At 55.6% G+C, this 25238-nt stretch overlaps 8 protein-coding genes across 8 annotated transcripts; 1 reads left to right on the forward strand and 7 right to left on the reverse strand.

Moving 5' to 3' along the window:
• Positions 1 to 585: 585 nt before the first annotated feature.
• On the reverse strand, positions 586 to 2543 carry ACA1_057050 (uncharacterized protein; the record flags this gene model as incomplete). Its single annotated transcript, XM_004339038.1, has 8 exons — positions 586 to 745; positions 831 to 912; positions 1000 to 1238; positions 1320 to 1578; positions 1662 to 1822; positions 1889 to 1979; positions 2052 to 2267; positions 2363 to 2543. 8 exons carry the CDS (start codon positions 2541 to 2543, stop codon positions 586 to 588), a joined length of 1389 nt encoding a protein of 462 aa, XP_004339086.1.
• A 596-nt stretch (positions 2544 to 3139) lies between these two features.
• ACA1_057060 (Exportin 7, putative) lies at positions 3140 to 6958 on the reverse strand (the record flags this gene model as incomplete). The annotated part of the gene is made up of 15 exons (XM_004339039.1): positions 3140 to 3359; positions 3470 to 3647; positions 3731 to 3911; positions 3998 to 4174; positions 4273 to 4512; positions 4771 to 4962; positions 5051 to 5114; positions 5207 to 5287; positions 5370 to 5491; positions 5660 to 5814; positions 5907 to 5949; positions 6027 to 6154; positions 6307 to 6477; positions 6584 to 6736; positions 6838 to 6958. The coding sequence occupies 15 exons, from the start codon at positions 6956 to 6958 to the stop codon at positions 3140 to 3142; spliced, it is 2226 nt and encodes a 741-aa protein (XP_004339087.1).
• Positions 6959 to 7769: 811 nt separating this feature from the next.
• Positions 7770 to 8658, reverse strand: ACA1_057070 (exportin 7, putative; the record flags this gene model as incomplete). The annotated part of the gene is made up of 3 exons (XM_004339040.1): positions 7770 to 7821; positions 7977 to 8127; positions 8391 to 8658. The coding sequence occupies 3 exons, from the start codon at positions 8656 to 8658 to the stop codon at positions 7770 to 7772; spliced, it is 471 nt and encodes a 156-aa protein (XP_004339088.1).
• Positions 8659 to 9427: 769 nt separating this feature from the next.
• ACA1_057080 (RNA recognition motif domain containing protein) lies at positions 9428 to 11149 on the reverse strand (the record flags this gene model as incomplete). Its single annotated transcript, XM_004339041.1, has 5 exons — positions 9428 to 9637; positions 9765 to 9864; positions 9958 to 10133; positions 10486 to 10831; positions 10938 to 11149. 5 exons carry the CDS (start codon positions 11147 to 11149, stop codon positions 9428 to 9430), a joined length of 1044 nt encoding a protein of 347 aa, XP_004339089.1.
• Positions 11150 to 11262: 113 nt separating this feature from the next.
• ACA1_057090 (ZFAND1 protein) lies at positions 11263 to 12830 on the reverse strand (the record flags this gene model as incomplete). The annotated part of the gene is made up of 9 exons (XM_004339042.1): positions 11263 to 11394; positions 11461 to 11556; positions 11624 to 11707; positions 11780 to 11914; positions 12022 to 12062; positions 12167 to 12314; positions 12444 to 12515; positions 12611 to 12672; positions 12776 to 12830. 9 exons carry the CDS (start codon positions 12828 to 12830, stop codon positions 11263 to 11265), a joined length of 825 nt encoding a protein of 274 aa, XP_004339090.1.
• A 77-nt stretch (positions 12831 to 12907) lies between these two features.
• Positions 12908 to 17886, reverse strand: ACA1_057100 (betamannosidase; the record flags this gene model as incomplete). The annotated part of the gene is made up of 21 exons (XM_004339043.1): positions 12908 to 13540; positions 13615 to 13773; positions 13859 to 14142; positions 14220 to 14298; positions 14411 to 14505; positions 14599 to 14674; positions 14741 to 14847; positions 14929 to 14995; positions 15096 to 15228; positions 15312 to 15406; positions 15471 to 15572; positions 15666 to 15804; positions 15874 to 15913; positions 15996 to 16131; positions 16228 to 16319; positions 16413 to 16500; positions 16602 to 16769; positions 16847 to 16891; positions 16983 to 17282; positions 17409 to 17545; positions 17691 to 17886. 21 exons carry the CDS (start codon positions 17884 to 17886, stop codon positions 12908 to 12910), a joined length of 3171 nt encoding a protein of 1056 aa, XP_004339091.1.
• Positions 17887 to 18161: 275 nt separating this feature from the next.
• ACA1_057110 (uncharacterized protein) lies at positions 18162 to 21080 on the reverse strand (the record flags this gene model as incomplete). Its single annotated transcript, XM_004339044.1, has 12 exons — positions 18162 to 18541; positions 18602 to 18646; positions 18718 to 18901; positions 18988 to 19342; positions 19416 to 19626; positions 19707 to 19725; positions 19812 to 19987; positions 20056 to 20131; positions 20204 to 20372; positions 20467 to 20662; positions 20825 to 20923; positions 21002 to 21080. The coding sequence occupies 12 exons, from the start codon at positions 21078 to 21080 to the stop codon at positions 18162 to 18164; spliced, it is 1989 nt and encodes a 662-aa protein (XP_004339092.1).
• A 2214-nt stretch (positions 21081 to 23294) lies between these two features.
• Positions 23295 to 25157, forward strand: ACA1_057120 (AlanyltRNA synthetase, putative; the record flags this gene model as incomplete). Its single annotated transcript, XM_004339045.1, has 9 exons — positions 23295 to 23477; positions 23548 to 23692; positions 23766 to 23852; positions 23941 to 24001; positions 24082 to 24216; positions 24297 to 24420; positions 24487 to 24604; positions 24700 to 24842; positions 24915 to 25157. 9 exons carry the CDS (start codon positions 23295 to 23297, stop codon positions 25155 to 25157), a joined length of 1239 nt encoding a protein of 412 aa, XP_004339093.1.
• Between the last annotated feature and the right edge of the window lie 81 nt (positions 25158 to 25238).

A 25238-nucleotide genomic window follows, 5' to 3' on the forward strand; every position in this document is an offset into this window, starting at 1 on the left:
GCGGCCATCTGATGCAATGGCGGCGCGGGGCGGCCACCTCGCGCTCTTCCAGTGCTGCCTACTGCCACCTCGACCTTCTGCAGTGGGCGCGCACCAACGGCTGCCCATGGGACGACACACCTGTCTGATGGCTGCTGCCTATGGACACCTCCCCGCTCTGCAGACAAAGCGGTTGCCCATTGGGCGAGTGGACGTGCGCGCAGATGTACAACGCCGCGATCAGCTGAAGCGAACGAGGGAAGCGACAAGCTCGAATTTGGCCAAGAAGGGCGACGCCAGGTCCTCAACTACCCCAAATGGCGCTGTGGGCAGGTCCACACGCTTGACATCTGGGCCTAACTTGATGAAGATGCGCTTAGTCGCCAGGAGGGCGAGTCACTACGACAACAGCCCCTCGTTCAGCGACTTCAGGTCGTTCGGCGGCAGGACCAGGCCCGCCGTCAAGAATGCAAATCAAATTAAAAAATAAAAAATTCTCAAACCCCCTAACCCGGAGCGCACAAGCGCCTGCACGAGGATTCGATCCCCGAGGAGAGGATGCGCTCAACTACCTTGGCTGCCAGGAGCATTAACACAATTCACTATTTACACAGCAGGGGAACTGTTGAACATTGGGTTCACTCCCTCTGTGACGTTGTCTTCAAAGAGACTGTTGACGCCAGCTGCGTCGTTACCTTGGTCGGTCAGCTCTGAAACCAGTTCTTCAGGAGGCGGGGCAGCATTCATGTGTCGCATTGCCACATAACTAAGCACACACACACACACACACACACAGCAGCATGTCAGCAAACAGCGACACAATTGGGTCTTGCCAAGCGAGAGGAGCGTACCCGGCGGCGACGAGGCCAGCAACGGCAGCAACAACGACGGCGGCCGCAACGAAGCCGCCAATGGCAATAGCAGCCTTCTCCCCTAAAAAAGCCAAGAAGAATTGGCACAGGTGAGTCACACTGAACTCAGAAGAAGAAGAGAGGCAGCAAGGGGCGTGAAGGACGGTACCCGGGGTGAGTCCGTTGTCCGACACAGGCACGGGAGACGTGCAAGGGTTGTAGCTGTCCACCACGACCGTCCGTCCTAGGTTTCCCGTGGCGCTGGCCTTGAAGACCATGTCGATCTCCGAAGCGTTGGTCGGAACGGTGCCGTTCTCGAAGAAGATCTCTTGGCTCTTGAGGGTGCCGACGTCGTAGATGACGTCGCCGTTCAGCTCCACCACCACGTCGAAGAGATCGTTGTAGCCCCTGTCGTTTCGAGAAGGAGAAATTGATTGGGGTGAGTGCCAACAGCTACAACTCACTCCAGGGCAGGGCGCGAGCACGTACTGATTGGTGACCGAGACGGTGTAGTTCCACTCAAAAGGAGGAATGGTGTACTTGGTCGTGTTGAGGTCGAGCACGAGCTGGCGTCCGCCAAGGCAATCGGCATCGATGGTGAGGCCGCACTTGTGCAGCGCGCCGTAGGCAAAGTCCATCGACACGGAGTTGACCTGGTTGGACACCCGGGTCGTCGCCAAGAAGGACGAGTAGCAGGGAAGATAGGCGAGACCGGCGAGGTCCACCAATCCGTTCAGCAGGATGCCACCTAGCGCGCGCGAGAGCAGTAAAAAAAGTAAGTAAAGTGAGGTGAGCACCACCGGGGGGGGGAACAACGGGGAGGGGACTCACCTTCAAAGAAGTTGCGAGCAGGGATGGTGTAGCCCTGAGCAAACTTGCCGTCGTAGTACCACGGCGAAGTGATGTTCTCGTAGTCGTTGGTCACAGCACAAACGGTCTGGGTGGCATCGTCGGGGTTGCAGGCGGCTTTCGTGTCCGTGTAAAAGATTTGGCTGTTGTGGGAGAAACAAACCCACAGGTCAATAAACAGGTGGTGCGCTCCGGAGGGGGTCAAGTACCTCACGTTGCCACCACTCCACATGAGAAGCTGGATGCTGGCCGGCGTGCCACTGCCCTGTCCAGGGTAGTCCGCCACAATGAGCAAGTCGCCTGAGTTTGTGTTTGCGTCCACCCATCAGCCAAACTAACCTGTCAAAAAAAAAAAAAACCACTTCGGCTTACCGTCCTTGTGCTGGCCGTTGAAGGCGTAGGCATTCTTGTTGATGGCCCTGCCGAGGCCAAAGTTGGGGCCCTGAAGGAACCAGTAACCGACCGTGGCCGCTCCGTTCTGGGCCTCGCGGTCCAGCCCGAAGAACAGGGACACCTCGCCGGTCGAATTATCGGACACGACCGTCGCATAGGCGTTGAGGATGTTGCCCTTATCGTTGGTGTTGAGATCTGACGAACAGACCATACACGCACATTACACAGACAAGAACGATCAGCTTTGCCGCTTGGCTCTGGCCCCGCATTGGGGGGGGGGGAGAGATTACTCGGAGTCCACCTCCAGGAGGGGATGTCGTAGGAGTCCTTGGAGAGGCCCTGGAACCAGGAGGAGGGGTCCCTCTGCGCGCTGCCGGACTTTTCGGTGAAGTAGTCCTTCACGAAGACCGACGAAAAGGTCTCGTTTTCCAATTTGGAGTAGACCACGTCCCTGGTTTGTCGGATTTGCATTTACACTTTCACCTTAGGCTACGACCATGATGGTGAAAGCCAAATCGACAGGATTGATCAGGCGTACCAGTCGAGCTGGTTGCTACCCGCGTCAGCTGTGGTCTTGCCGTTCAGGGCAAAGCGTCCGGCGGCAATCGACTTTGCCTCCGAGAAAGATGAGAGGCAGCACAGGACCACCAAGACAAATGCAAACACAAGTGTATGGCTGAGCCTGGCCATCGCGGTTAGGTTCGGTTTGAGTGGCGTGTTGGAGGAGTTCGTTTGAGTGACTGTGGCCAGGAAGCCACAGATATGGACCTTGTGGGCGCCACATTTTCCCGCACCACGCCGCAGACCCAACCATTGGCGAGTAGCCGTGCGACGTGGTGTCCTTGGGACGAATGGTCCTTTTTTTTCTTCCTGGTCAACCGCCGGGGTTAACGTGGCGCCGGAGTCACCGGTCTGTTCTCCACCGGTCGAGTTAGTGCGGCGAAGGCAAAGTGAAGAACCCAAGGTCAGAGGTGTCCGACAGGGGACACCGAATCTCTTCATCTTCTTGGTGGAGCTCCAAGGCCTCGAGAGAACCAGAGAGAGGAGTTGGTGTCACACCACACGCGCTAGACCAGAAGCGCCTTGACCTCGTTCTTGAACACTGTCGCGTTCTGCGTGAACTTTTCGCGGTTCTTGGGCATGAGGTTGTCCTTGACGTCCGTCATGAGCTTCCCGAAGGCCTCGACGAGCTTCTGCCTCTTCTCGCCGTCTGCATCGCCCGACATCTGGCTGGCCACGAACTGATCTCGCAGCACGCTGAAGTGCGTCGGTATCAACAGGAGCAGACTGGATGCACGCCCGTGTCGTGTGTGTTCGAAAAAAAGGACACAACTCGAGTTAGCCTGTGCGTCATGCAGCACTCAACGCGTTGGTGTCTTGGGCGCAGCGCCCTTTACCTGAAGAGCGGTCGCGAGACAGCCCACTGATTGGCGTTGTCCTCGAAGAGTAGCGCTTGGAAGAGCAGCTCCAGCATCTGGGGCAACATCTCGGCGTGGCTCGCAGTGTGGGCGGCAAAGGACCTCATGGCAGGGATATCCTTCGTCTTGTTCTCCACCACGAACGTGAAAATGTGGTCTGCAATATACACACACGCACGAGTAAGCAAGTTAGCGTTCGAATGTGTGCGTGCGTTGGCCCGTAGAGCGCGCGGAGGGTACCGAGAGCGTCGCAAGACTGAGACGAAACAGAGGTGATGGTCGTAAGGGAACTCAGGCCCTCCTTCAAGGAGCTGAGGATCTGCACAAATACAGGAGTGTCGAGCTCGAGCAAAGCCGACGTGTGCATCTGGCAGAGAGTGCTGATGAAGGCGTAGTAGGCCCGCACGACTTTCGGATACGCCTAAAACCCGCCACAAAACAGGATGTCCTTTTGATTAGTCAAACGAAACTTAGGATGAGCATCATTCTCGAGTACTACTCGCGTACCGTCAGCTCCGGGAAAGGTATGGATAGAACGAGCTGCAGCACAACTTGCAGGGCGTTGGAGAGAGCAGGGTCGCCGTAGAGCGCAAAGACTCCGAAATTTACATAGTTGCCCAGGAGTGCGCGCGTGAGGACCACCATGCACTGCCATATCCCCTTGTACTTGTCCGCATAAGGGTCCTGCTCGTTGGGTGGATCATCGCATGCGATTCCCACTCAGATCAGCCGCGACAACGCTTGCCGCAAGTGCTAATGGAGTGGAGGTGAGGAAGCCAAACCTTGGGGTCGGCTGGCGTGTGCCGGACGAGTCGCTGGCCGTAGGCCACGAGCAGCTTGCTTGTCTCTCGAAAGAGGAGGTAGCCATCGGGGGAGGAGACGGGGAAAGAGATGCGGCCTGATTTGTTGTGGACCAACTCCGAGAAGAGCTTGAGCAGAGGCGAAGTGATCGCTGGCGTGTCGGCCCACACTTCAGCGGCCCTAACAAGCAACGGCGTGTGCTCCGGATAACTGGGCAAAAACTACCGTGAGATATAATAATTCAAATAATAATAATAAGGAGACTGCAAAGGAGAACGCACATCCATTCGAAGAAAAGAGTGTAGCCTCGTCGGCCTTGAATGGAGGTAAGTACGCCCAACAGGTCTCGCAACAAGAAGATCAGCACCCTCTAGTAGTAGTAGTAAGAACGGAGAGAGTGAGAGCAAAGCCCTCATACAAGAAACCAAAAGCGATGCACAAAGAAAGAAGGAGGTGCGGGAGAAAAGAGGAGGCCTGACCTTGTAATTCTCCTGTCGCAATGCTTCCGGATGCATGCTCTGCAGCGCGACTAGCTGATTCTTGAAGGGCTGCATGAAGGAAGCGAAGCGCACTGTGTGCGGCTCCATGAAGAGCATCCTTGACAGCGTGCTGTAAAAGGTCGTCCGGTTCCGCACGTTGCCGTCGACGTCCAGGAAGGGGAAGTGCTGCGACTGGAGATTGCATTCCAGGCATGAGTGTCCGGTATTGATCGCAACTTCAGTGGGTCAGGAATTGCAACTGAGGAAGGAGGATCGTTACCGTGTGATGCTCCAGTATCTCAACGACCACGTCCATCTTGCACATGATCTTGCTGCTCGAATACCTGCGTTGAAGAAGGGTATTTGATGTGAGCCATTGTTTGATAGCACTGTGTGTGTGTGTGTGTGTTAACCAAAGGGAGGGAAAGCCATGTACCCAGACGCAAGCTCGTTGAAAAGGGTAAGCGACTTGGTAACGATGCCGATGTCGGAAGCCCAGAACTTGAGGTTTCGAACGCTGCACCAGTGTAAGAGTTAACACTTGAACGGGAGTGTCCGAGACCAATGGAGTGCATAAATATTCGGAGCGACGGGCGTACATCTTGGTGATGATCATGTTCATGACCATCGCGTCATCCGCAATACCGATTCGCTCGGCCAGCCTGGCGTAGAGGCGAGAGTTGGTGGACATGGCCTGCTCGCTGACGTACATCTTTCGGAACTGCGAGACAAAGAACAAGAGTGCACTCTCCAGCCGTGGGTCGCCGCCTCTGCCTGGTGCGCTCTGATATACGTTGGTGCAGAAAGAAGTGAAAACAACACTCATCTTCGCCAAACGTCTCCCCTCTTGTGCTGCCCATGGCGTGAAGTCACTGAAGCGCGGTAGTACCTGCATCAGCCGTTGGTCGTGCAGCTGCATGAGCTGAAACACGCGATAGGAGAGCTCGCCGTCAATGGCATCATGCTCCTCGGTCTGTACGGGAGTGAAGCCGATACGTGCTCCGATCACGGCTCCCATCACGTACACCATCCACGCCAGTTGTCCTGCGCGTCCATTCACACCACGAACGTAAGTGTGTCGTTGTGTGTTGGGAGTGGTTCCCCTGTGTGAAATATTTCGCACTCCCTTAGGTTACCTTCAAGCAGTGATCCAGACGGCGAAGGGGGCTGAGTCGATTGCTGTCGCCATAACAACACCGATCGTGTGAGTGGCCGCATAGCTGTCTCGTGTGTGTGTGTGGAGTGCGAGTTTTTACCTGATACGCCTGGGCACGCGGATCAAACAGCGAAACGATGTGGCTGCTGGTCGTCGCGTAGTTGCAGCGCCCAAGGTACGGGAGAGCCTCCAGCTCCTCTTGAATGGGCTCGATGTTGCGGAGAGGATCTGTTGTTGTTGTTGTTGTTGTTGTTGTTGTTGTTGTTGTTGTTGTTGTTGTTGTTGTTGTTGTTGTTGTTGTTGTTAAAGTCGATTAGGCCAAGCCCGCTGTAAAACCAAAAGTTAGAAGAGTGGCCAGGAGGAGGAGGTGGTAATGGTACCGTCCTCATCAGTGCCGTCCTCGTCGATGTCATTGAGCATGGAGTTGACGTAGGCTTCCATCACGCGCGGCGTGAGCGAATCAAGGAGCGTGGGGATGTCGGTCTTCATGTAGGTCATCGAACTGACAAGACGAGACCACATCAGCAGCAGATTGTGTCCGCTGTGCGGCACTGTCTGCCACTCCTGCGAGGAGATAGGGCCAACCCTGGTTGTTAGTGAACACCATCACAAAAAGCAAGGATTAATCCTTTAAATATGACCAGCTCGAAGGGGAACGTGCCTTGAAGGTAGCGCATGTAAACTCGGCCACCAAAGTGATCCATTCGCTGTACTTGTCGTTGACAGCTACAAGCTGAGTGAGTTGATAATTGGACTTGAAGCGATAGAGCAGACGAGAGAACTCGTGGTGGTTGTCAACTTGCTCCAATCCTGGAGTGGCGAGGGCAAAAGAGCTGCAGTTAGATTGGGCGCCCTAAAACGACTCAAAATGCGTTAGGTTGGGGGGGGGGCTAAAGTGGAAGTTTAAACACCGGTTTTGTTCTTTAGCACGTCGATGGTCATCTGCATCAGGTTGGCGAGGTAGGTGTGCCTCTCGTCCTCGCTCAGAAAGAGGGTGCGGCGCACGCTGGCCATTTGCACAAGACAGCCCATCGCCTGATGAGAAAACACGCCAGGGAGGGCGAAGAGTCATCGTCAGCGCAGGTGTCCAGTAGCAGGCTCCTTACGTACAGTGGAGGAACTCGACGACAAGTATAAATCAAGAAAGAAGCGCAACGTCGACGCGCGTCCTAGGATGTCCCGCCATGAGGGCGAACCCATCCCGGTGCCCATCGCCAGGCTACTCCCCAAAAGCGCGGGAAGCAGCCCGAGGACCATACCGCGGGCGGGCGCAGGGCTTGGTGTGGCCTCCTCTGCCTCACTGCTACGCAGCCGCTGGCGGCCAATACCGCTGACGCCCGCCGCCGCGAGGCCTGCCAAGCCAAGTGGGGATCGTACGTTGGTAGAGACCGGCGGACGCGAGGCGCAATACGAATCGACGAACAGCCGCAGGGTGGCAGGCTCGTAAAGCACCGTGCGCCAGGAGGAAGGTGCTTGCACAGTGTAGACGTCTGAGGCGGACTCGTCCGGCGTAGTGCCGATGAAGTCGAAGGACAGACAACGCAGAGAGAGGCTCAGCGCTAGTTCTTTTAGCTTCTCTTCTGTGTGCGGAGATAAAGCAATGAGTTGGTGTGTGCGCGGTGCTTAAGGGCAATAATAGGAAGAAATGACCGGCCGCTGTATTGAAGCAGCGCAGGCGAGAGTGTGTACGTGCCTTCAGCACCACCAGGTTTGCTGAAAAGCTGGCGCAGCGTTGTCAGAGATAGTTGGAAGATGTCGAGAAGTGAGGTGTCGCGGAAGGAGATGCAGATCTTTCGATGCATGGTGGGTGTGAGCCCCCCGGATCGTGCGTTGTTCATCTCTTCTACCAGGTGACCCAAGATGCGCAAGCCCAGGTGGCAATGTGGCACAGACACCTGCATTTCCCCCATCCGAAGCCAGTAGAGGAGGAAACCATCAGCGCCGTGTGATCATGTACAACCCTCACGCATGCGTGAGCAGAGGAAAGGAGATTTTGTCCTCAAAAATAATAACACTTGACGTAGACCGGTGAAGTCGTACCTGTAAAAACTGCCCCAGGCGCTGCATGATCTCTTTCGTCTGCTCGGCATTCTCCATCCACGAGAGCTTGAGTACCAGACAGACGAGCTTCACCAACGCGATGGCCACGAAATCGTCGAGCGTGGTACCCTTCGTGCCCATCAGGTTGAGGAGATAGGTCCCTGTTTAGACACACCGCCCCAAGTTAGTAGAGCACCGATGCCGTGGGCTCAAAAGCGACCACTTGACAAGTGCAGCTGTGAAGCAGCACGTAGGGATGCATAGGCAAGTGTTCAAGCAACGCATCATAATAATCATAATAATAACGCATCATATCTAATAGTATAAATCGGATGATCGACGAAAGTAGAAATGCCATTTTTGGGCCGAAATCGCTCCTAAATCATATGATGCAATGAAAAATCGAGGAGGGGGGAGCGAGTACGGAGACCGAGCCGGGTTTGGGATGGCAGAGCGGGCCAATGATCGCCTATAACCTTGGAGAGGGCGGTGGCAGCGAGCACGAGCGCGTAGCGGGAAGAGGAGTGGTCCAACACGAACTGGGCCTGCGTAAGGAGGGAGAAGTCGAGCTTCGCTGGGGGCTGCACGAAGAGATGCAAGAGCCGGCCGGCCTGTTCCCTGTCTTGCGCCTGGTTGCTCGTATAAAGCTTCTCGCTGAGCGCCTCGAACGTCGCTAAATCGCTTGCATTCATCTTGCGCAATTACACGATTGGGCCTGCAACATAGAAGGGCATATACTACTGAGAGACATACAAAACCGGCACAACGGCAGCTCGCAACGGCCGAAGGTGGGGGCAATTCATTGAAAAAATGGACGTACGCGGGGTGGGGTGGTTGCGGCCCTAATCGCCACAGTCAATCAAGACTGCAGTGGGGTGGTCTGCGCAGACGACTTGACAATCGTGGTGTGCACCAGTGCCACAAACGCGGGTAGTAGTAGTGCAGCAGCTCTCCCTCAGCGTACGCGGATTTGTTCAGTTCAGAAAACAGGCAGCTCCCGCCAAAATGCGCGTTGTTTTCTTTTCGTATCTTTTAGGCCTTGCTTGCGGTGGTTCCTCGAACAAAAAAAAATGTGGGTTTTACTCTTTTTGGCTGTGTGAAGCTCCGCCGTTTTGCTCCTCCCTCTCGCGAACGGCTTCCTCGTGGTGGTCGAGTGACCTTCGCCGCTTCTCGGGCTTAGGTCCTTCTCCACCTCCTTCTTGGCTTCTGCCGGCATAAGAATCTGCTTCCGCACCCTTGGTGCCGATGGCCGCGTCATCCGCTCTGCTGCGCTTGCGCGAAGAAGACCCGCCGTCGTCCCTCTTCTCGTCGCTGGCAGGCCTGTCGCGGGACCGATCTCTGCTCCTTCTGCTCCGGTCGCGCTCCGAAGAAGAGCGTCCTCGCCTCTCCCGATCTCTTCCTCTGTCCCGCTCCCTGTCTCGATCCCTGCTGGTGTCGCTGCCCCTGTGTCGATCCCGCTCTCTATCGCTCCTGCGTCGACTCCTGTCTCCGCTGCGGCTTCTGCTGCGCCTGCTGCGTCGGCTCCTGTCTCGATCTCTGCTGCGGCTCCTGCTCCTGCTCCTGCTGCGGCTTCGGCCTCTTCCACCATGCCGGCTCGATCTGGCTCTCGACCTCGAGCGCGATCGAGAACGTGGACTCGTTCCTGCAGCTAGACACAAGCGTAGGGCACCACTGTGAGCGCCGAGATCTTCCTTGAACCATAGGGACGGAGCGGAAATAGTGTGCCTCTCCTCCTCCTCCTTCTTCTTCTTCTTCTTAATACGGAGATGTCTCGAGTACCTGTGAGCTTTTTCGCGACCCGCATGGCGGCTCGCTTCACGGCGTCCAATATCTGCTCGTCCTTGGCGTTGTCGACCGTCTTTGGGGGCTTTACAATGGGGTTCTTGGAGTGATTGACCCTGTGGTGTTCCAACCCCACCCGCCCACAACAAATAATTGGTGGTCTCAGCCGAATGAAAGAACAAAAGGGGAAGTGCAGCAGGACGTGGTACTTGACGGCTCGGTCCAACAGCATGGTGCCATTAAGCATCATCGCAGCCTGCGCGGCCTCCTTCGTGGCAAACTCGATGAAGGCAAAGCGCGACGGGTGAGACTCATCGCCGGCCAGGCGACAGAAAGTGATGGGACCGCAGATGGCGAAGAACTGCATCAGCTGCTCGGACGTTATCTGGATCGTAGACGTAAATTGTAAGCCATGCTACACGTCTTGTAAAGCAAAAGGGGAGGAGGGGGGAGAGAGAGAGAGAGAGAAAGAGAAGGTATTCGTGCTAACGAAAATTGATCGATGTATCGTGTTGTCGAATACCTGGCCCGGGAGTTGGTTTGAAATGATTCACTCCACGTGCCAGAGGATGAGGGTGTGGCTAATTTGTCCCCTTTGAAAGAATGTAAAGAGAAGAAGGAGAAGGAAAGCAAGGTGATAGGTCGAGAAGTGTTAATAACACTGGTGAGGCTGTCGGAAGAAGAGAAGGCAAAGAAAGAGGAAGAAAGAAACAATGACAGGGTGAGGAGAGACGTACCGTCGAGTTGACATTGCCCACGTAGATCGTGCGTGCGATCTCGTCCTGCTTTTCGTGATAGCTCTGCGCGTTGGCCGGGGAACCCGATAGCAGCGCAAGCGAGTGCGGAATGGCACCCAGGAGCCCGAGCCCCGAAGCTGCCCCGACTCCAGGCGTGAGCGCCAGGGGAGTAGGGAGTGCCGCCGTCGCTGCAGCCGCCGCTCCGCCAACGGGTATGTCGCTCGCAGCCATGACGATCTTGACTGGCATGCCTGCAACTGCACCGGTAGACAGAGTCAAGGCAGCGTTGGCCTGCGCCATGGTCTCGAATCGCACGAAGGCGTATTGAGAGATGCCGAGGCCGTCCCTGCGATTGAGCCAAGAGAGAAACCAGGTCCCCCCAGGTGAAAAATCGTGCATGGAAAAGAAGCCGAAAAGACAAGAGGAGGGATTGATGAGAGGAGCATATATACCCAAGCAGGTTAATCTGAACGATGTTACCGCAATTGGCAAAGAAATCGCGAAGATCCTGCTCGGTGGCCAATGGCGAAATGTTGGTCACAATCACAGTGGAGACACTGAATTGCGGTGGCACCGGTAACAGGCCGTCCGATCCTGGGTCGCTGACAGGTGTGCTGAGCAGTCCTTCCCCTCCCTTCTCATGCAATGCTGCCTCTTCTGCCATCACCGCGAACCAAGATGAAGGAAAAGATCTTAGCGTGAAGTAATTCCAAAAAGAAAAAGCAAAGAAAAAGCAGACACACGGCCACAACAACCGCGGAAGCAGCTGCTTCATTTTCATTTCTTCTTGTTGGCCACCATCTCTAGCAGGATACAGTCACCAGTGTCGAGCACATTCGTCTCGATATCACACAACGCGGAACTGAAGTTGAGGATGGCTCCTGTCTTCAATGAGAACAGATACAGTTTCTGTGACAGCAGCACATTCGCGAGTGTCAAAACACAGATCTTGTGGCCCATGAGGGGTGTGCGTACATAAGGTCCGTTTGGTCGGTTGTTGAAGTTCTCCACGCTTCCTGCTGACGCCACCATGTCGAGCACCTTACCCACGGACCATGTCCTGTCGAAGAACTGCGACAATTGGGTCCGGTTAGTAGTCGAGAGAATGGCGCCGGCAAGGACCATCGGTAAGTGGTACCATCATCTTCGGCTCTACACGCGAGTCGATCGGGAAGACCACCTCGAGGTAGTACCTCTTCTCCGGCGGGATCTTGTCGTTACCCTGCGGAAGAAAGAGGTGTTACCATCTCAGTCTCCTCCCTCAGGGGCATCGCGAATGTCAGATCCTAGGTACGATTGCTCTCTGGCGCATCCGCATGAGCTTGACTTTATCGTTGGTTTTGTTGGTGGTGCGCAGTTTGAGAAGATCCTCTATCCGACCCAGGACGCTCCTTTGCTTGTCGAGCTTCTCCTTGGAGACTGCCCTCAGCTGGACCGTTTGTTTGATTGTATGTATTGGAGGGTGCGCAGCTGTGATGCTACTGTGAAATCGAATGCAAGAGGGATAAAAAACGGAGCCTACCTCAACAGGCGCACTTGGGTCGCGGGGGCATTGATGCTCATGAGGAGCTCGATGTCTGCGTACAGCCCGAGAAGAGCGTGATTGGTAAACGATCTTGTTTGTTCGAAGAGTCAGGAGGACCAAGTGGCAGTCAAGACATAAGGAAGGAGTACCCGGTACAAAAGTTCTTCTTGCAGTAGGGACAAATGATGGGCACCAGCTCGCCACCACGGCACCCACGAGCCGAGCATGGGTTGGACCGCTTTGGCTTCTGCCCCTCCTTGCCGAGCCCCGTGGGAGGGCAGCCGGCATTAATGTGTGCATCCACCTGCTCGATCAACATCCATGACCGGTGCCAGAGCAGCAGTCAGTCTTGTGTTACACCCTAAATCGCTAGGGGTGGCCGTAGCGGAGGAAGTGGGAGGCCAGAAGCGCGTGGAGAGCAAGCACGCATTACCTTGACGTTGACGTCTTCCCCGGGTCGGACAGGGATGAGCTCACCACACAGGGGACACGACGGCACCACTCTCTGCAAGCCCCCCCCCCCACCAAGCACGCAACATGAGCAGACGAAAGAGAGTCGCTCACCAAGAGCTGGTTGGGGGGGGGGACAACACTACGCACGTTCTTCTCTGCCGAGGCAGCGCAGTTGTGGTCCTTGAAGGTGCGGTGCTCAAGGCAAAAGACTTCGTGACACGCCGAGCACTCAAAAGGCAAAAAGTCTGTGATGCTCATTTGCATCCATCCACGATTAGCCTGCAGGCTTCCGTGAGCAAAGGAGGGAGGAACCTAATTGCTTGCATTCCGGCATTGCACAGTGCTCTCCAAGATCTGGGAACTCCATCTTGTGCGGCGAGTGAAAAATGAGATAAATAAAATAAAATAAATAAAAATGCAAGGCGGAGAATGCCAGCTATTCCTTTACTGTTCCTTGGCCACGTGCTGAGGGCCACACAAATCGCGCGAGGACCGACTGGCGTAGGCGTCGCGGAGGGAGGTGACGCTGCATTGAGCAAGGAAGGCGGCGGCTCGCTTGCGTTGCTCCTCCTCCAGCCGCTCCTTGGCGAGGGCGCTCTCGTTGCTGCTGCTGCTGTTGCCGCTCCTCTTCCGCACGAGCGCACCCGGTTGGGGCGCCTGCGGGTAGAACCGCACCCGGCGCGTCGATCGGGGCAGAAGCAGGAACCCGTTGTCGCTGAATCGACCCTTCATCGCCGCCGACTCGAGGAATACGAACGGCACCACCGCCTCGTCGCTCTCGTTCACCACCTCGAGTCGGATCGCATCTTGCTGCCGGTGGCCCGACCCCTCGTCGTCTTCGGCGTCGCCGCTTTCGTTCTCACCGTCTCCTTGCTGCTCGTCTTCCTTCTTCTCCGCATCGACCGGTACCTTGCTGAGATCGTTAACGTCGGCCTCAGCGGCAGACGAGGCTATCTCTTCCTCCAGCTCGTTTACGGAGCCCGCTTCCTTGCCCTTGGACACCTGGCGCAAGGTCTTGGCGACCACGGGCTTCGGCTGCTCAGGCCGGAGCGAGAGCCGAGCGGGAAGCAGCCCGACCTGTACACCATGCGAAAGACGTCTATTACTAAAAAAAGAATGATAGGAATTGCGGGCAACGTTGGCGTGCGTACGTGTTTGAACGCAGACAGGAAGTGGACGTTCTGGCTCTGCCACTTGAGACTTCGCTCCTCGGTGGCCGCCGCGGTCTCCGACGTGCCACTCTCCGAGGAAGACAGCGAGAGCAGCAGGAAAGACTTGGCGCGCTCCTTCTCCTCCTCGTACAGCGAGTTCTACGCCCCCCCCCACAGCCACAAATGTGAGATGCCCGACGTGGGTGCTGATCAGTGCGGTGACCCACCACCCAGGCAGTTGTACCGTTTTGAGGAGGTCTTTGACCTTTCGCTTCCAGACGGCCTTGCTGCAATGGGGCTCGGCCTTGAGGCTCTCGTGCCATTGACCGATTTGCTTGCCATGCCACGTCCACAGCTGGACGGTAAGCGTGAGGGCGAGAGTCGACGCAAGGTCGCTCGTTACCCAGACTTCGACCTCGCCATCGGTCGTCTCCAACGATGACACGAGCAGCGGCGCGAAGAAGTGGCGTGCATAGTACTGCAGCACCTTCCATCGCCCGTCGTACTCGATGGACGACCAACTCGGCCCTGTACACACGAGCCAGCAGTCAGCATCATTATGTACAACCTAAAGTTCGATCACCGCAAGGCGAAGCAAGGCGCACCTTGCCAGATGTCGTTGAGTTGCCAATAAACCACGCCCATGCATGTAGGCTTACACCGGCGCCAGTGTTCCGACGCGGTCTGATGGCGTACGGGTAAGGGTTGGTTATTTAGAAAGAGTTTGTGTTGGTTCGTGTACGGGGGAAGAAAAAGAGGGAAAGGGTAGAGAAAGAGAGACGTGCAAAGAGCGCACCTTGATGGAGAGGGCCTGCAGCACTTGGCTCACGTATACAAAGTTCTCGAATGAGTTGGGCATTTTGAACTGCCGGCAGATGTGCTCGAGTATTGCTGGTTGCATACAAGCCATGGAGCACACCACAGGTCAGTGATGGGCTCAACTAAACCTAAGAGATCGAGAAGATTCCACGAAGCCGTTGGTACCTTTATTTCCCATTGCCGGACTTCGTTGTCTGAACTCCATCGCAGCGCTGGTCACCTGTACAGGATCGCGCTCAGTCTACACGTGCGACGCAGACATGTGGGATTGGGGAAGGTAATGGAAAGAAGATGTGAATGTCCGTACGTTGAAGTCCTCATCGGGATCGGCGATCACTTGTCGTAGGGTGGGCACCGACGGAAACGATTGGAACCCGAACTCGGAGCAAAAGCGGGGGCACACCTTGAGGTACTCTGAGAGCAGTCGACCACCCCAAGAAAGGCCGCGCGATCAGCGGTCAGAAAGCTCCAAAAGTGGGCGCGTGAGCGACGCACCTGAAAACGGCTTATTGCTATGCCACACCGCCCAATAGTGCGAATCACCTTTGCTGTGGTCTCCGGCCTGGATACCAGACCGACACACGAGAAAACACTTGGGTGTGAAAAATATTTCTAACCAGCGTACCTTCAAGATAAACCGAGGAGCCATGAAGAGCACGCACCTTGCCCCACTTGTGCATTCCGTTGGAGGGAGAGGAAGGCCAGAAGGGAATAGTGCCGTGCGGGTCCTCCAGCGCGTAGGTGGCGTGTACGGTGTCGTAGTACAGCTTGAAATAGTCGCACACGTACAAATCCCTGCATGACGTGGCCAGAAACGTCAGGTCAGCGGGCAAGAGGAACCAAGCAAGCTTCCACAAGTCTTTTCTTTTCCCAGGCACCTGTTGCTCCGTGACTCCTCCCAGAAGTCGAGCGCCTCTTCGTTTTCGTTGTTGCCATACCACAGCACAATGCTGCAATGTCGGCTCAATCGCCGCTGCGCGAGACAGTGGTGTGAGTGGTGGTAGGGGATGCGAGCCAATAGACGCGCGAGCACTTACCAGCTGGTACTGCACTTCCTTCTCCACATTTTGTAGGAAGGCTTTCGTGGTCGGGTACAGGGAGCACGCAAACATGAAATCGTGCAGAACCATCAGACCCAACTGCGCGCAGGACAACCCACCGGTGGTCAGACCATACACCAAGGCCCTTCAAGTTAAAGCTGATAGCACGAATGCGGAAGGATAGAGGCAAACCTTGTCGCACAGCTCATAAAAGTAGTGCCGCTCATACATGCCGCCACCCCACACACGAATGCAATTCATGTTGGCTGCGGCTGCGCTCTCCAACAGTCCTTTGAGACGCTCATCGAGCACTCTCCCATCGAAACAATCCCTGCATAAGAAGAAAGGGTTCGAAGACTTAGGCAATCGTCTTCGTGTAGTGCAGGGGGTGAGTCAATACGGAGGTATCCAGTTGGCTCCCTTGGCAAAGACGGGCGTTCCTGGGAGCGAGAAAGCGAGTGTGTCAACCAATTGTCCCATGGCGGAGGCGGGTACACGTTTGAGAGGTGGCGTATGGTATACCATTGATTTCGAGGTAAAAGGACTCGCCGACGTCATCTGGCTTGGTCACGAGTCGGGCTTGTCGCAGGCCCAGGTCCACGCACAGTCGTCGTTCCTCCGACTCGCCTCTGACCGTAAGCGACAACTCGTAAAGTGGCTGCCATAATAAAACAGTGTTGGCCCTAGGAGCATGAACACCAGTGACGCCGCAGCGTAATGAACCAGCTGGCGTGGAAAAGGGAGAAGCTCGTACCTGGTCGCCATAGCCACGGGGCCACCAGAGTGCCGGTTTGCTGACCTCCATTTGGAACTTGACCCGGTTCTCCCCTGCCTCCAGTGCGCTCTCTTTGAGCAACACTAGCAAACAAAGAATACATGTCAGTGTGTGCAAGCTCAGCCCAAGAACCCCACAAGTTTACGAGAATTGCAGGGACGTACTGATGGGGACAGACGATAAACTGGCAAACTCGTCCTTGAGCTTGAGCTCAAGCGAGAACACGGCATTCATCTTATTTACAGCGGTCAACTGTTGGCGCATGGGGAGAAGGAATGGCCATTACGCGTTGGTAATGCACGTACCAACATATGGAGAAGTAAATTAATCGTGGCAGACTGTGACGTGCATACCAGTAGGGAGAGATGCAGCGTGACGAAGTGCTTCTTGAGGTTGTGCACTTGATGACACGTGAGCGTGCTGATTTCTGAGAACTCGGAGAAGGCCACAAGCCGGATCGGTCGCTGGATGCCGCAGGGCACGAAACACGGTCCCCAGTCCCATCCAAAGTCGCAACCTCTCTGCAAGGCAGCACCACCACCACAAGCTCAGCTTGAACGACTTGCTTGAGAATGATGGTTGTGGTGATCACACGTACCTTTCGGATCCATCCTCTGTTCTTTTCGCCGTAGGTGTACTCCATCTGCAATCGCAAGAGAACAACACATCGCATTGGGCGTTAGCCGTAAGAGTGAGGGTGAACTCTTAAGAGAGCCTGGACGCACGGAGGGCACTGGGTAGGGCGAAGTGCTGGCCTGCTCCTGGCAGTAGTCCACAGCGGACGAGAATTCAATCTCGATTTCGTTGTCGCCCTCCACCAGGATTGGCTTGGCCCGCGTCTGCACCGATGACGAGGACCCCATGCCGCTGGTGACCACCGGCACGGCCGAGCCCGAGCCGGACATCGAGCTGACCGGGACTGCGGCGGTCGTCTGCGAGTTGCTGCCGCTGTGCGTCGAACGCTGATGGAGCGTAAACACGTACTGCCGAAACATGTTCTCAGTTGTGCCCACTTCGCGGCCGTTCACCTTCACCTTGGCTGCAAATAGAGAGACACACCATGCGGTGATGAGAAAGGAGGTTTGGAGCAGTTGTCGCGCACGCCAAAGGAGTGTTGTGGTGCTACCCAAGGTGTCGAGTCCCTCACACACGAGCTGCACCCGAGAGTGCGTCTTGAGGTAGTCTGGGGGAATGACAAAGGTGCGGGCGAAGATCCAACGGCCGTGCACCATCCAGCGGTAGTCCTCTTCGCCTCGCCCAGCGTACAAGTCACCAAGCAAACCCGCTTGCATGAGCCCTGCATCCACGCAGCGTGCAGATTTGGGATGATTTAATTGCAAATAAAATAACACAAAACAAATAAGATCGCAGCTGGATAACCTGCCACGATAGATGGAGGAGAGCGGGACGGCCCCAACTCTTATAAGAGGTGCAAAAAGTACCTGTGTGGACATCGCACGGTACACTGATCTTGACGCCCTCTTGCAGCTTGGCCAAGAGATCGGGAGAAGGAGCAGGATGCCGGTTGAGGTATTGCTGTTTGAGGTGCTGCTCGCGTTTCTCGCCTGCCAGCTGTTGTGGTTGATACCGCAGCGTCCACTCTCCGGCCAGATCCATCGTGCCTCCCTCGATTTCCATTTTGATTTCAAGTAATCCCCCCAACGCTGCAGCCGTGCACGCCGCGAACTCAGCTCAATCCAAACTCCACTTTGCGCGGAAGATGAAGACGAGAACAGCTGGCTCGCGAGAGAAGCCAACAACGCGAAAACGAGGAAAGCTGCACGAATCCTGCCCCCCTTTAGAATTTTCGCGTCTTTTCCTTTGGCCCTTCTGCTCTTGTCTTCTTTTCTCTTTCAAGCTTGTTGTTGGCCATCCCGGCGTGCCCCAAGGCACGAACCGCGAGCAGCTCTGTTTTATTCAATCGGGATGACGATCTCTTGGCCCAGTGATGTGGCGGGCGAGGCGGCGGACGAGGACGAGGACGAGGACGAGGCCACGACGTGATCGCGTATTCTCTCCTTGCCGGGTCCCTCGACTTCGACCTCCTCGCTGTCATCAATCGAGACGCGTTGACCAGCGCCACTGTCCCGCAGTGGTAACGTCGCTTCTGCGCCTTCGCGACCATCCCGCAGACGATCCCAATCGATGTCGAGCGTCGTTCGCTTGCCGTAGTGGTCGGTGTACTCGAATACGCCCTCCGTCACGATCTTGATGTGCGCTCGCTTCACCAAGGGCTTGCGGCCGTTGATTCTCTTTGGCATCAAGACGTGGTCGATGTCGCACAGCTTCACCTCTGCACATTTTACATAGTGAGTCTGGATCGTCGTGCAGGTGCCCACTAGCGACGCCGTACCAGTGGGGAAGAGTGTTCGGTAACCCTTCATCTCGATGGCGGATCCTGCATGATGGAGTGGCCAAGGCGCTGTCAGTAACCAAGATAAGCTAAAAGTCACGTCACGAGGCACGAACCTGGAATAAGCTTCTCCACGAGACCGCCCTGGCCATCGGACAAACCGGTGAGCTGTCCCACCAGATCCACAATGCGTATCACGTTCAGCTCCCCGAGATCCGCGGACTCGCGCTTCTTCTTGTCTTTCCCCACGGCGACCTGACGAGCAAGCTCCTGCTTGAGCTCAGCCTCCACCGTCGCCTCCTGGCCTCGCGTACAATAGAGACGCACACACACAAAAAAACGGTGTGAGAGATGCCAGAGTCGAGGAGTAGCCATGTACCACGTACCAGGGTGTCGCTCGGTTCCGTTTCCTTCTTGGTCACGAGGGTTCTGAGCAGGGCGAGAAGTGCAAAGATGTCCATTTGCCAGGGAATGTCGATCCTGTTGCCCCGCGATCTGTCGGCCCGCTCGAGATCCTGGGCTTCCTTCGTGGCGCCCTTTACGTGATAGCGCTCCCAGGCCCTCGCACCCTCGTCGTACCACAAGTCCTGGATTTGCAGGATAATCTCTCGGTTGCGCTCGCGGGCCAGCCCTTCGGGCGTCTTGTCGTAGAAGTAGTTCTGCATGCCGTACTCGTCAAAGATCGCCTTCATTACCGACCACTCGTCGTTGAGTTGAAGCTTGCCGGTCTTTGGATCAGGACTGTGGAGGCCCAGATAAAGTGCGTGAGTACTCACTGAGCTCAGGAAAGGAGGACGACAGACTCCTCATGTACCGCGAAGACACCGGGCCGAGGTTGTAGTCGCCCATGAGCATGGACGCCACGATGATGTCCTCTGCACCCAGGAACTTTTGGTTGTAGTATTTCATGAATTCCATGATGGCACGGAACTGGTAGGTGTGAATGCGCATGTAGTGACCCGCCTGAGCGTGCGTCGTGAAGAGGGTGAGCTTGCACTTGCGGCCTCCGATCTCGCCCAGCACGACTGCGAAGTGCACACGATAAGGCAGTGCCCGGACCAAAGGTTGAGGGAGGGTTGGGCACATGAAGAAGAAGGAAGAGTACCAGAGCACCCGAGTACGCCCTGTGACCACAAATTTGATAGGTCACGCAGAGTTAGCAGGAAGCAAGGGCAGGAGAATAGGTGGGCCAAAGTGACGGTGAGCGCACCTTGCCAGCCAAGATATCATCGCGCGAGGCGACCGAAAATCGGATAAATTCGGGGTCAAGCACGGGATAGCGCGACGCCACAAAGAGACCACTGTTGAGCCGATACGGCTTGGGATCCACGTCGCACAGGACCCACGGGTAGGTGGCTCCTGCTTCGGTCAGCCGCCTTCCCGCCTCTGTGCTTGGGCGTCAAACGGTTGCCCCCCTTTTGGCCCACCAAAACTGCATGCATATTGCGACGTACCGACGCTGCTCTCGCCGTTCAGTTCCGCTGAAACTGGCCGACGTATCTCAGGCTTGCCTGCTCCGATCTCCCTCAACTGCCAAGCATTCCGGAAAGGGCTGAGCGACTCATAGCCATAAAAGCGCGTGGTGGCAAATGGCCGGCGTACCACTCTATTGATGACGGTGAGATCGAAGAGCTCCTGCAGACAGATGATGTCGTCACGGCCGCTCTTCACATCTCGCAGCATTGCCGGGGCGCGCTTGGGCGGGATGGCGAGACCATTTACTGGACTCACGTGGGGAATGAAGCCCAGGTTCTGCGTTCGCAGCACCACCCTGCTCGGTGGGCGGTTGGTTCTGATGATCCCACGTCACAGCAACGTGAGTTGGGAGGTGCAAGATCGAGAGGGCTCCTGAGTGAAGTACGTACGCAGCGGCCTCGTAGGCTTCGTCAGGTGGTCGTACAAAGGTGAGGTCCTTCTTGCCCGCAGCGACAGCAGTTGCGCGTAGCAGGATGCCAAAGGGAATCAAGATGAGGGCGATGGGGACCATCAAGAAGGAGAGAATGCCTGTCACGACCCGTAACAGGAACTCCATAGACGCGCTGTTCATCTGGCCGAAGCGACCTACCACAACGCCCCCACCGGTTTGAGCTGCAGCACGCACGCCGCGCTATCCGCAACACGCGCGACACGCATTGGGGGGGGGGCACGTACCAGGAGCAAAGGGGCAGAGGAAGGAGCGACAGAAGAAATAGACGAGCGTTGTGGTGGGCCAGGATAGCACACGACCCACATTGTACGTGGCCGACCAGAAGGGCGACGAGAACAGGTGTCCGTGGGCATTGTAGCGCGATTGTGTCGGCCCCGAGACTTGAACCGGGTACCCTGCGATAGAGACGTGTGAACAAACGCGGACAAAGAGAGGAAGGAGAAAAGAGGTGAGAAGGGGAGGGGGGGAGGCACCTGGTATGTCGCTTTCGAGCACCAGAGGTTCCCAGTTGGCTGCGGAGGGGGCACTCGTTGTTGTTGTTATTGTTGCCATCGTGTGGCAGACTGAAATAAAAATAATAATGGCTGGTCGAGGACTAAGGTAGCACACAAATGCAGGAGAGGAGGGATGCAGCAAGGAGCTGCTTGTTTGTGGTGGTTGCTGGTGTATTATTGAAGCTGTGGAGTGCAGACAAGCACCAACAGTCCCTCTTCGTGCCGGAAATTCCCCGGATTCCAGGCAGGCTTCGACCAGAGATGGCCTGTTGGCTGCTTGTGTGATGAGGTCAGCTGGTGGCAGGAGATCCACCACGTGCAGTGTAGCACTGAAGTACTGAGGTCGTCCTTGCCACCAGTCGTTTCAGTCGGAGTTGGGGGCGGGAAGGGGCGGGCAGGGCTATGATTGTTGGATACGGCCATACTGCGCAGAAAGCACCGCTTCCCATCCGAACAGCGAAGTTAAGCTGCGCCAGGCGGTGTTAGTACTGGGGTGGGCGACCACCCGGGAATCCACCGTGCCGTATCCTTTTTGTTGCTCACCACTACTGGTGCATTCACCCTCTTTTGGTGGTTGTTCACCCCTCCCCAATAATCAAGCGAAAATTGTTGATTGTTATCTTAATAATGAGGGGAGGGGTGCCATGCAGGGGTGGGTGGGCAGGGGAGGGCCAAAATCAGTTGCCCCCATTTTAGGGAACCAATTTAAATAAATCCAGAATACTCTTCATGAATTGAAGAAAGATGTGGAGTATCCCCATCAAGACAGTTGAGGACAGGGCAGTCAGTGATAATATCACTTGCCTAGCTCATCCCTGCCTAATTCCACTGGTGGATGGGAGAGTGCAATATTGATATGCTAGAGTGGTACTCTCAAGTGATGTTGTGTGACTTTAAACCAAGTGTTCATGAAAAAGGGTCAGTGACCCTTTTTGCTTAGCACAAAAATCAACTATCTGTACAAAAAAGGCCACCATTTGGCTGTTTTTTGTGAGGTTTGTGTACAGATCCAGGAAAGCTTGGGAACCATTTTCAGAAAATGACAGAAGTGGAGGATGTTATTGAAGATGGAATGACAAAGGCAAAATCGCTTTTTATGTACAGATTTCCCATCCAACATGTGTTGGCTTGCAATTTTGCCGAAATATGTGCATTTTTAAGGTCTTTCTTGCATTTTCTACACATTTTCCATTCACATTTCACAGATTTTGTGCATTGAACTGGTTGAAGTGTACTGATGACACCAGTCTGTTTCTGGAGGGTGTGCAGATACTGGTGTTACAGCCCTGACAATCTGTACATGCTGCCAGATAGTTAGTGAAAAAGAGTCACTGGCCCTTTTTTGTGAACACTTGGTTTTTAGGAACAATCATGATCCTGTAAAAATGGGATTAAAGTAATTTCATTGGCTCAAAAGTGAGCATCTCTTGTTCTTTTGTGGTTGATTTCAAGAAATTACAGTTCACTTGGTGAGAACAACTTTAATGAAAGAGTGTGGTTGGATCAGCAAATGGAGGCATTTGCACATGCATGTCAGCTATTGTTTTGGTGGTTGATTGTTAGTGGCTGTACCAAAAGTGACCTATTTGCATGATTATGGTGCCTATCATGAACACCTGGATAGCTGAACTCAGCCTAGTTCATCCTCTAGAGCCTTATGCAATGCAATTGCCAAGGTGAGCAGGGGATTGTGTGATAGCAGCTAATGCTGTGAGCTAATCTCATAGTGCTTTGATTAGAGAGAGGGTGACAGAGTCAGCAATGGGTGGTTGGAGGGAATGGGGTAGGTGAGTTGGACAGAGATGGTGTGGGTGAATGAGTCAGTGATGGGCTGTTGGAGGGCAACTGCATGGGTGAGTTCAAAGGGGCCTGTGTGGACAACTGAGTTGGCAATGGAGTCCTTGTTTTCAAAAGAAAATCTACAGTAGATCTTGTGAACAACCACCAAAAGAGGGTGAATGCACCAGTAGTGGTGAGCAACAAAAAGGATACGGCACGGTGGATTCCCGGGTGGTCGCCCACCCCAGTACTAACACCGCCTGGCGCAGCTTAACTTCGCTGTTCGGATGGGAAGCGGTGCTTTCTGCGCAGTATGGCCGTATCCAACAATCATAGCCCTGCCCGCCCCTTCCCGCCCCCAACTCCGACTGGTGGCAAGGACAGCTTGGGCCGGGGGCTGTACACCACATGTTGCCGACCACTGCTCGTGCAAGCAGAAGGACCTTTTTTTGCGCCGTTTACGAGTACCTCGCGCCGAAGGTTTGCCACTCTCATGACCACTTCGGCCTCGTCCCACGTTGATCCGCTGGTGCTGGCATGTCAGCGCGACTCGTACACGCGTGAGCTCCAGACCCGTGTCAAGGCCCACCAACCCACAGAGGGAGGAGTGCTAGTGGAGTTCGAGGACTCCATCCTCTTCCCTGAAGGTGGCGGGCAGCCTTCGGATGCCGGCACCGTACACCCCTCCCCGGTTTTTATTCTCTCACCGTTTAATCTTTGGAAAGATGGACTGAGTAGTGTTGCAGGTGGACGGAGTGCCAGTGGGACAGGTGTTCCGGCATGCCGACGGACGAGTCCTGCACGCCCTGCCTTCCGTACCGGCCGACCCAAGCAAGGTGGTATTGAGCGTCGATTGGGGGCGCAGGTTCGACCACATGCAGCAGCACACTGGTGCCCGTCCCTACCTAACGTTCGCTTGCTCCTCTGATCTGTGATACCCACTCACATGCAATCATCACTTCAGCTCAGCACCTTATCTCTGCGTTGGCCATGTCCCGCTTCAACGCCGACACCGCCTCCTGGTCGTTGGGCAAGGAGCTGTGCACCATAGGTAGACACCTTCCGCTCCACACTACCTTGTCTTCAGGTCTCTAACTGTGTGTCGCGTGTGTCGCGTGTGTCACGTGTCGCGTGGGCAGACTTCAACGTCCCCAAGATCAGCCAGGAGGACCTCGGCCGCCTTGAAGAGCTTGTCAACGAGTATGAGCCACTTCAGTCGCTCCCGTGTGTTGGTGCACGCTCTGGCTGCTATTCTCTGATTGTAACGCGCACCTATACAGAGAGATCAGACAGGCAAAGCCGGTGCGATGCCACGAGGTGCGGACTGATGAGGACAAAGCAGCGTTGCCCGAAGCCGTGCGTTCTCGAGGCCTTCCCACCAATCTGGGCGTCATCCGGCTCATTGAGATTTCTGGGTGCGCGCATGTCCACACCACACCGGCACGAGAACCCTTAAACACGCATCGCTCCTCTTTTAATATGCGCGCTGATACAGAGTGGACATGAACACCTGTTGTGGCACGCACGTGAGCAATCTGAGCGAGCTGCAGATGATCAAGTTCGTTGGCACAGAGCCCAAGAAGGGCATGGTCCGCGTCTCCTTCCTCGCCGGAAACAGGGTATTTATATGGCCTCCTCTCACAACTATGCCCACATTGCTGCTGACTTCCTGGCGTGCACGCCAGTTGTCACGAGCCGTGTCGACCTGGAGCGAGCGCGAGAAGAAACTCAACATCACACTTCAGTGCGCAGCCACGGAGCACGTAGCCGCAGCCACCCGCATCAACAACGACATCAAAGCATGTGCGTGCTTCTCCTTTCATCTGCACTGCACCGCACCCGTTTCTTACATCGCCCTCATCACCACCATCACCACCGGATTTTGTTGTGCCCATCAGTGACGCAGCAGAAGAGGAAGTTGATGAAGGACCTGGCGGTATTTGTCGGCCAGAGCGCCGTCAAGGAGGGGCACAAGCTAGTGGATGTGCATCGCGATGACGTGGACATGTCGTTCCTCCAGACCACGGCCAAGGCCGCCCAGGTGAGTGAGCCACCTCTTTCACTACACTCTTCTTCGTTGAGGCAAGGCTAACTGTCCGATATTGTGCTGCAGGACGCTGCCAGAGCCGCCGCGAGCGAGCTGGTCCTGTTCTTGAGCTTCAGTGAAGGAGAGGGAGGTCAGTTCATCCTCCAGGGACCGCAGGCGCTGGTGGCCGAGACTGGGAAGCAGGTGGCCGAGCTGCTGCAGGGCAAGGGCGGCGGCCGTGGCAACACGTTTCAGGGTCGCGCCGGCTCCTTCAAGCGCCGCAACGAGGTGGTCGAACTCCTTCGCGCCCAGCTTCGCTCATCGTCATGAACTGGTAAGGGTTCCACCAACACAGCGTCAGCCCAGTGCATTGGTGGGCACTTGTGGCTGTTGTTCTGTTATAAACCCAAG

The sequence above is a fragment of the Acanthamoeba castellanii genome, assembly GCF_000313135.1.
Source record: "Acanthamoeba castellanii str. Neff unplaced genomic scaffold scf7180000084599, whole genome shotgun sequence".
In the NCBI taxonomy this organism is placed as follows: domain Eukaryota; phylum Discosea; order Longamoebia; family Acanthamoebidae; genus Acanthamoeba; species Acanthamoeba castellanii.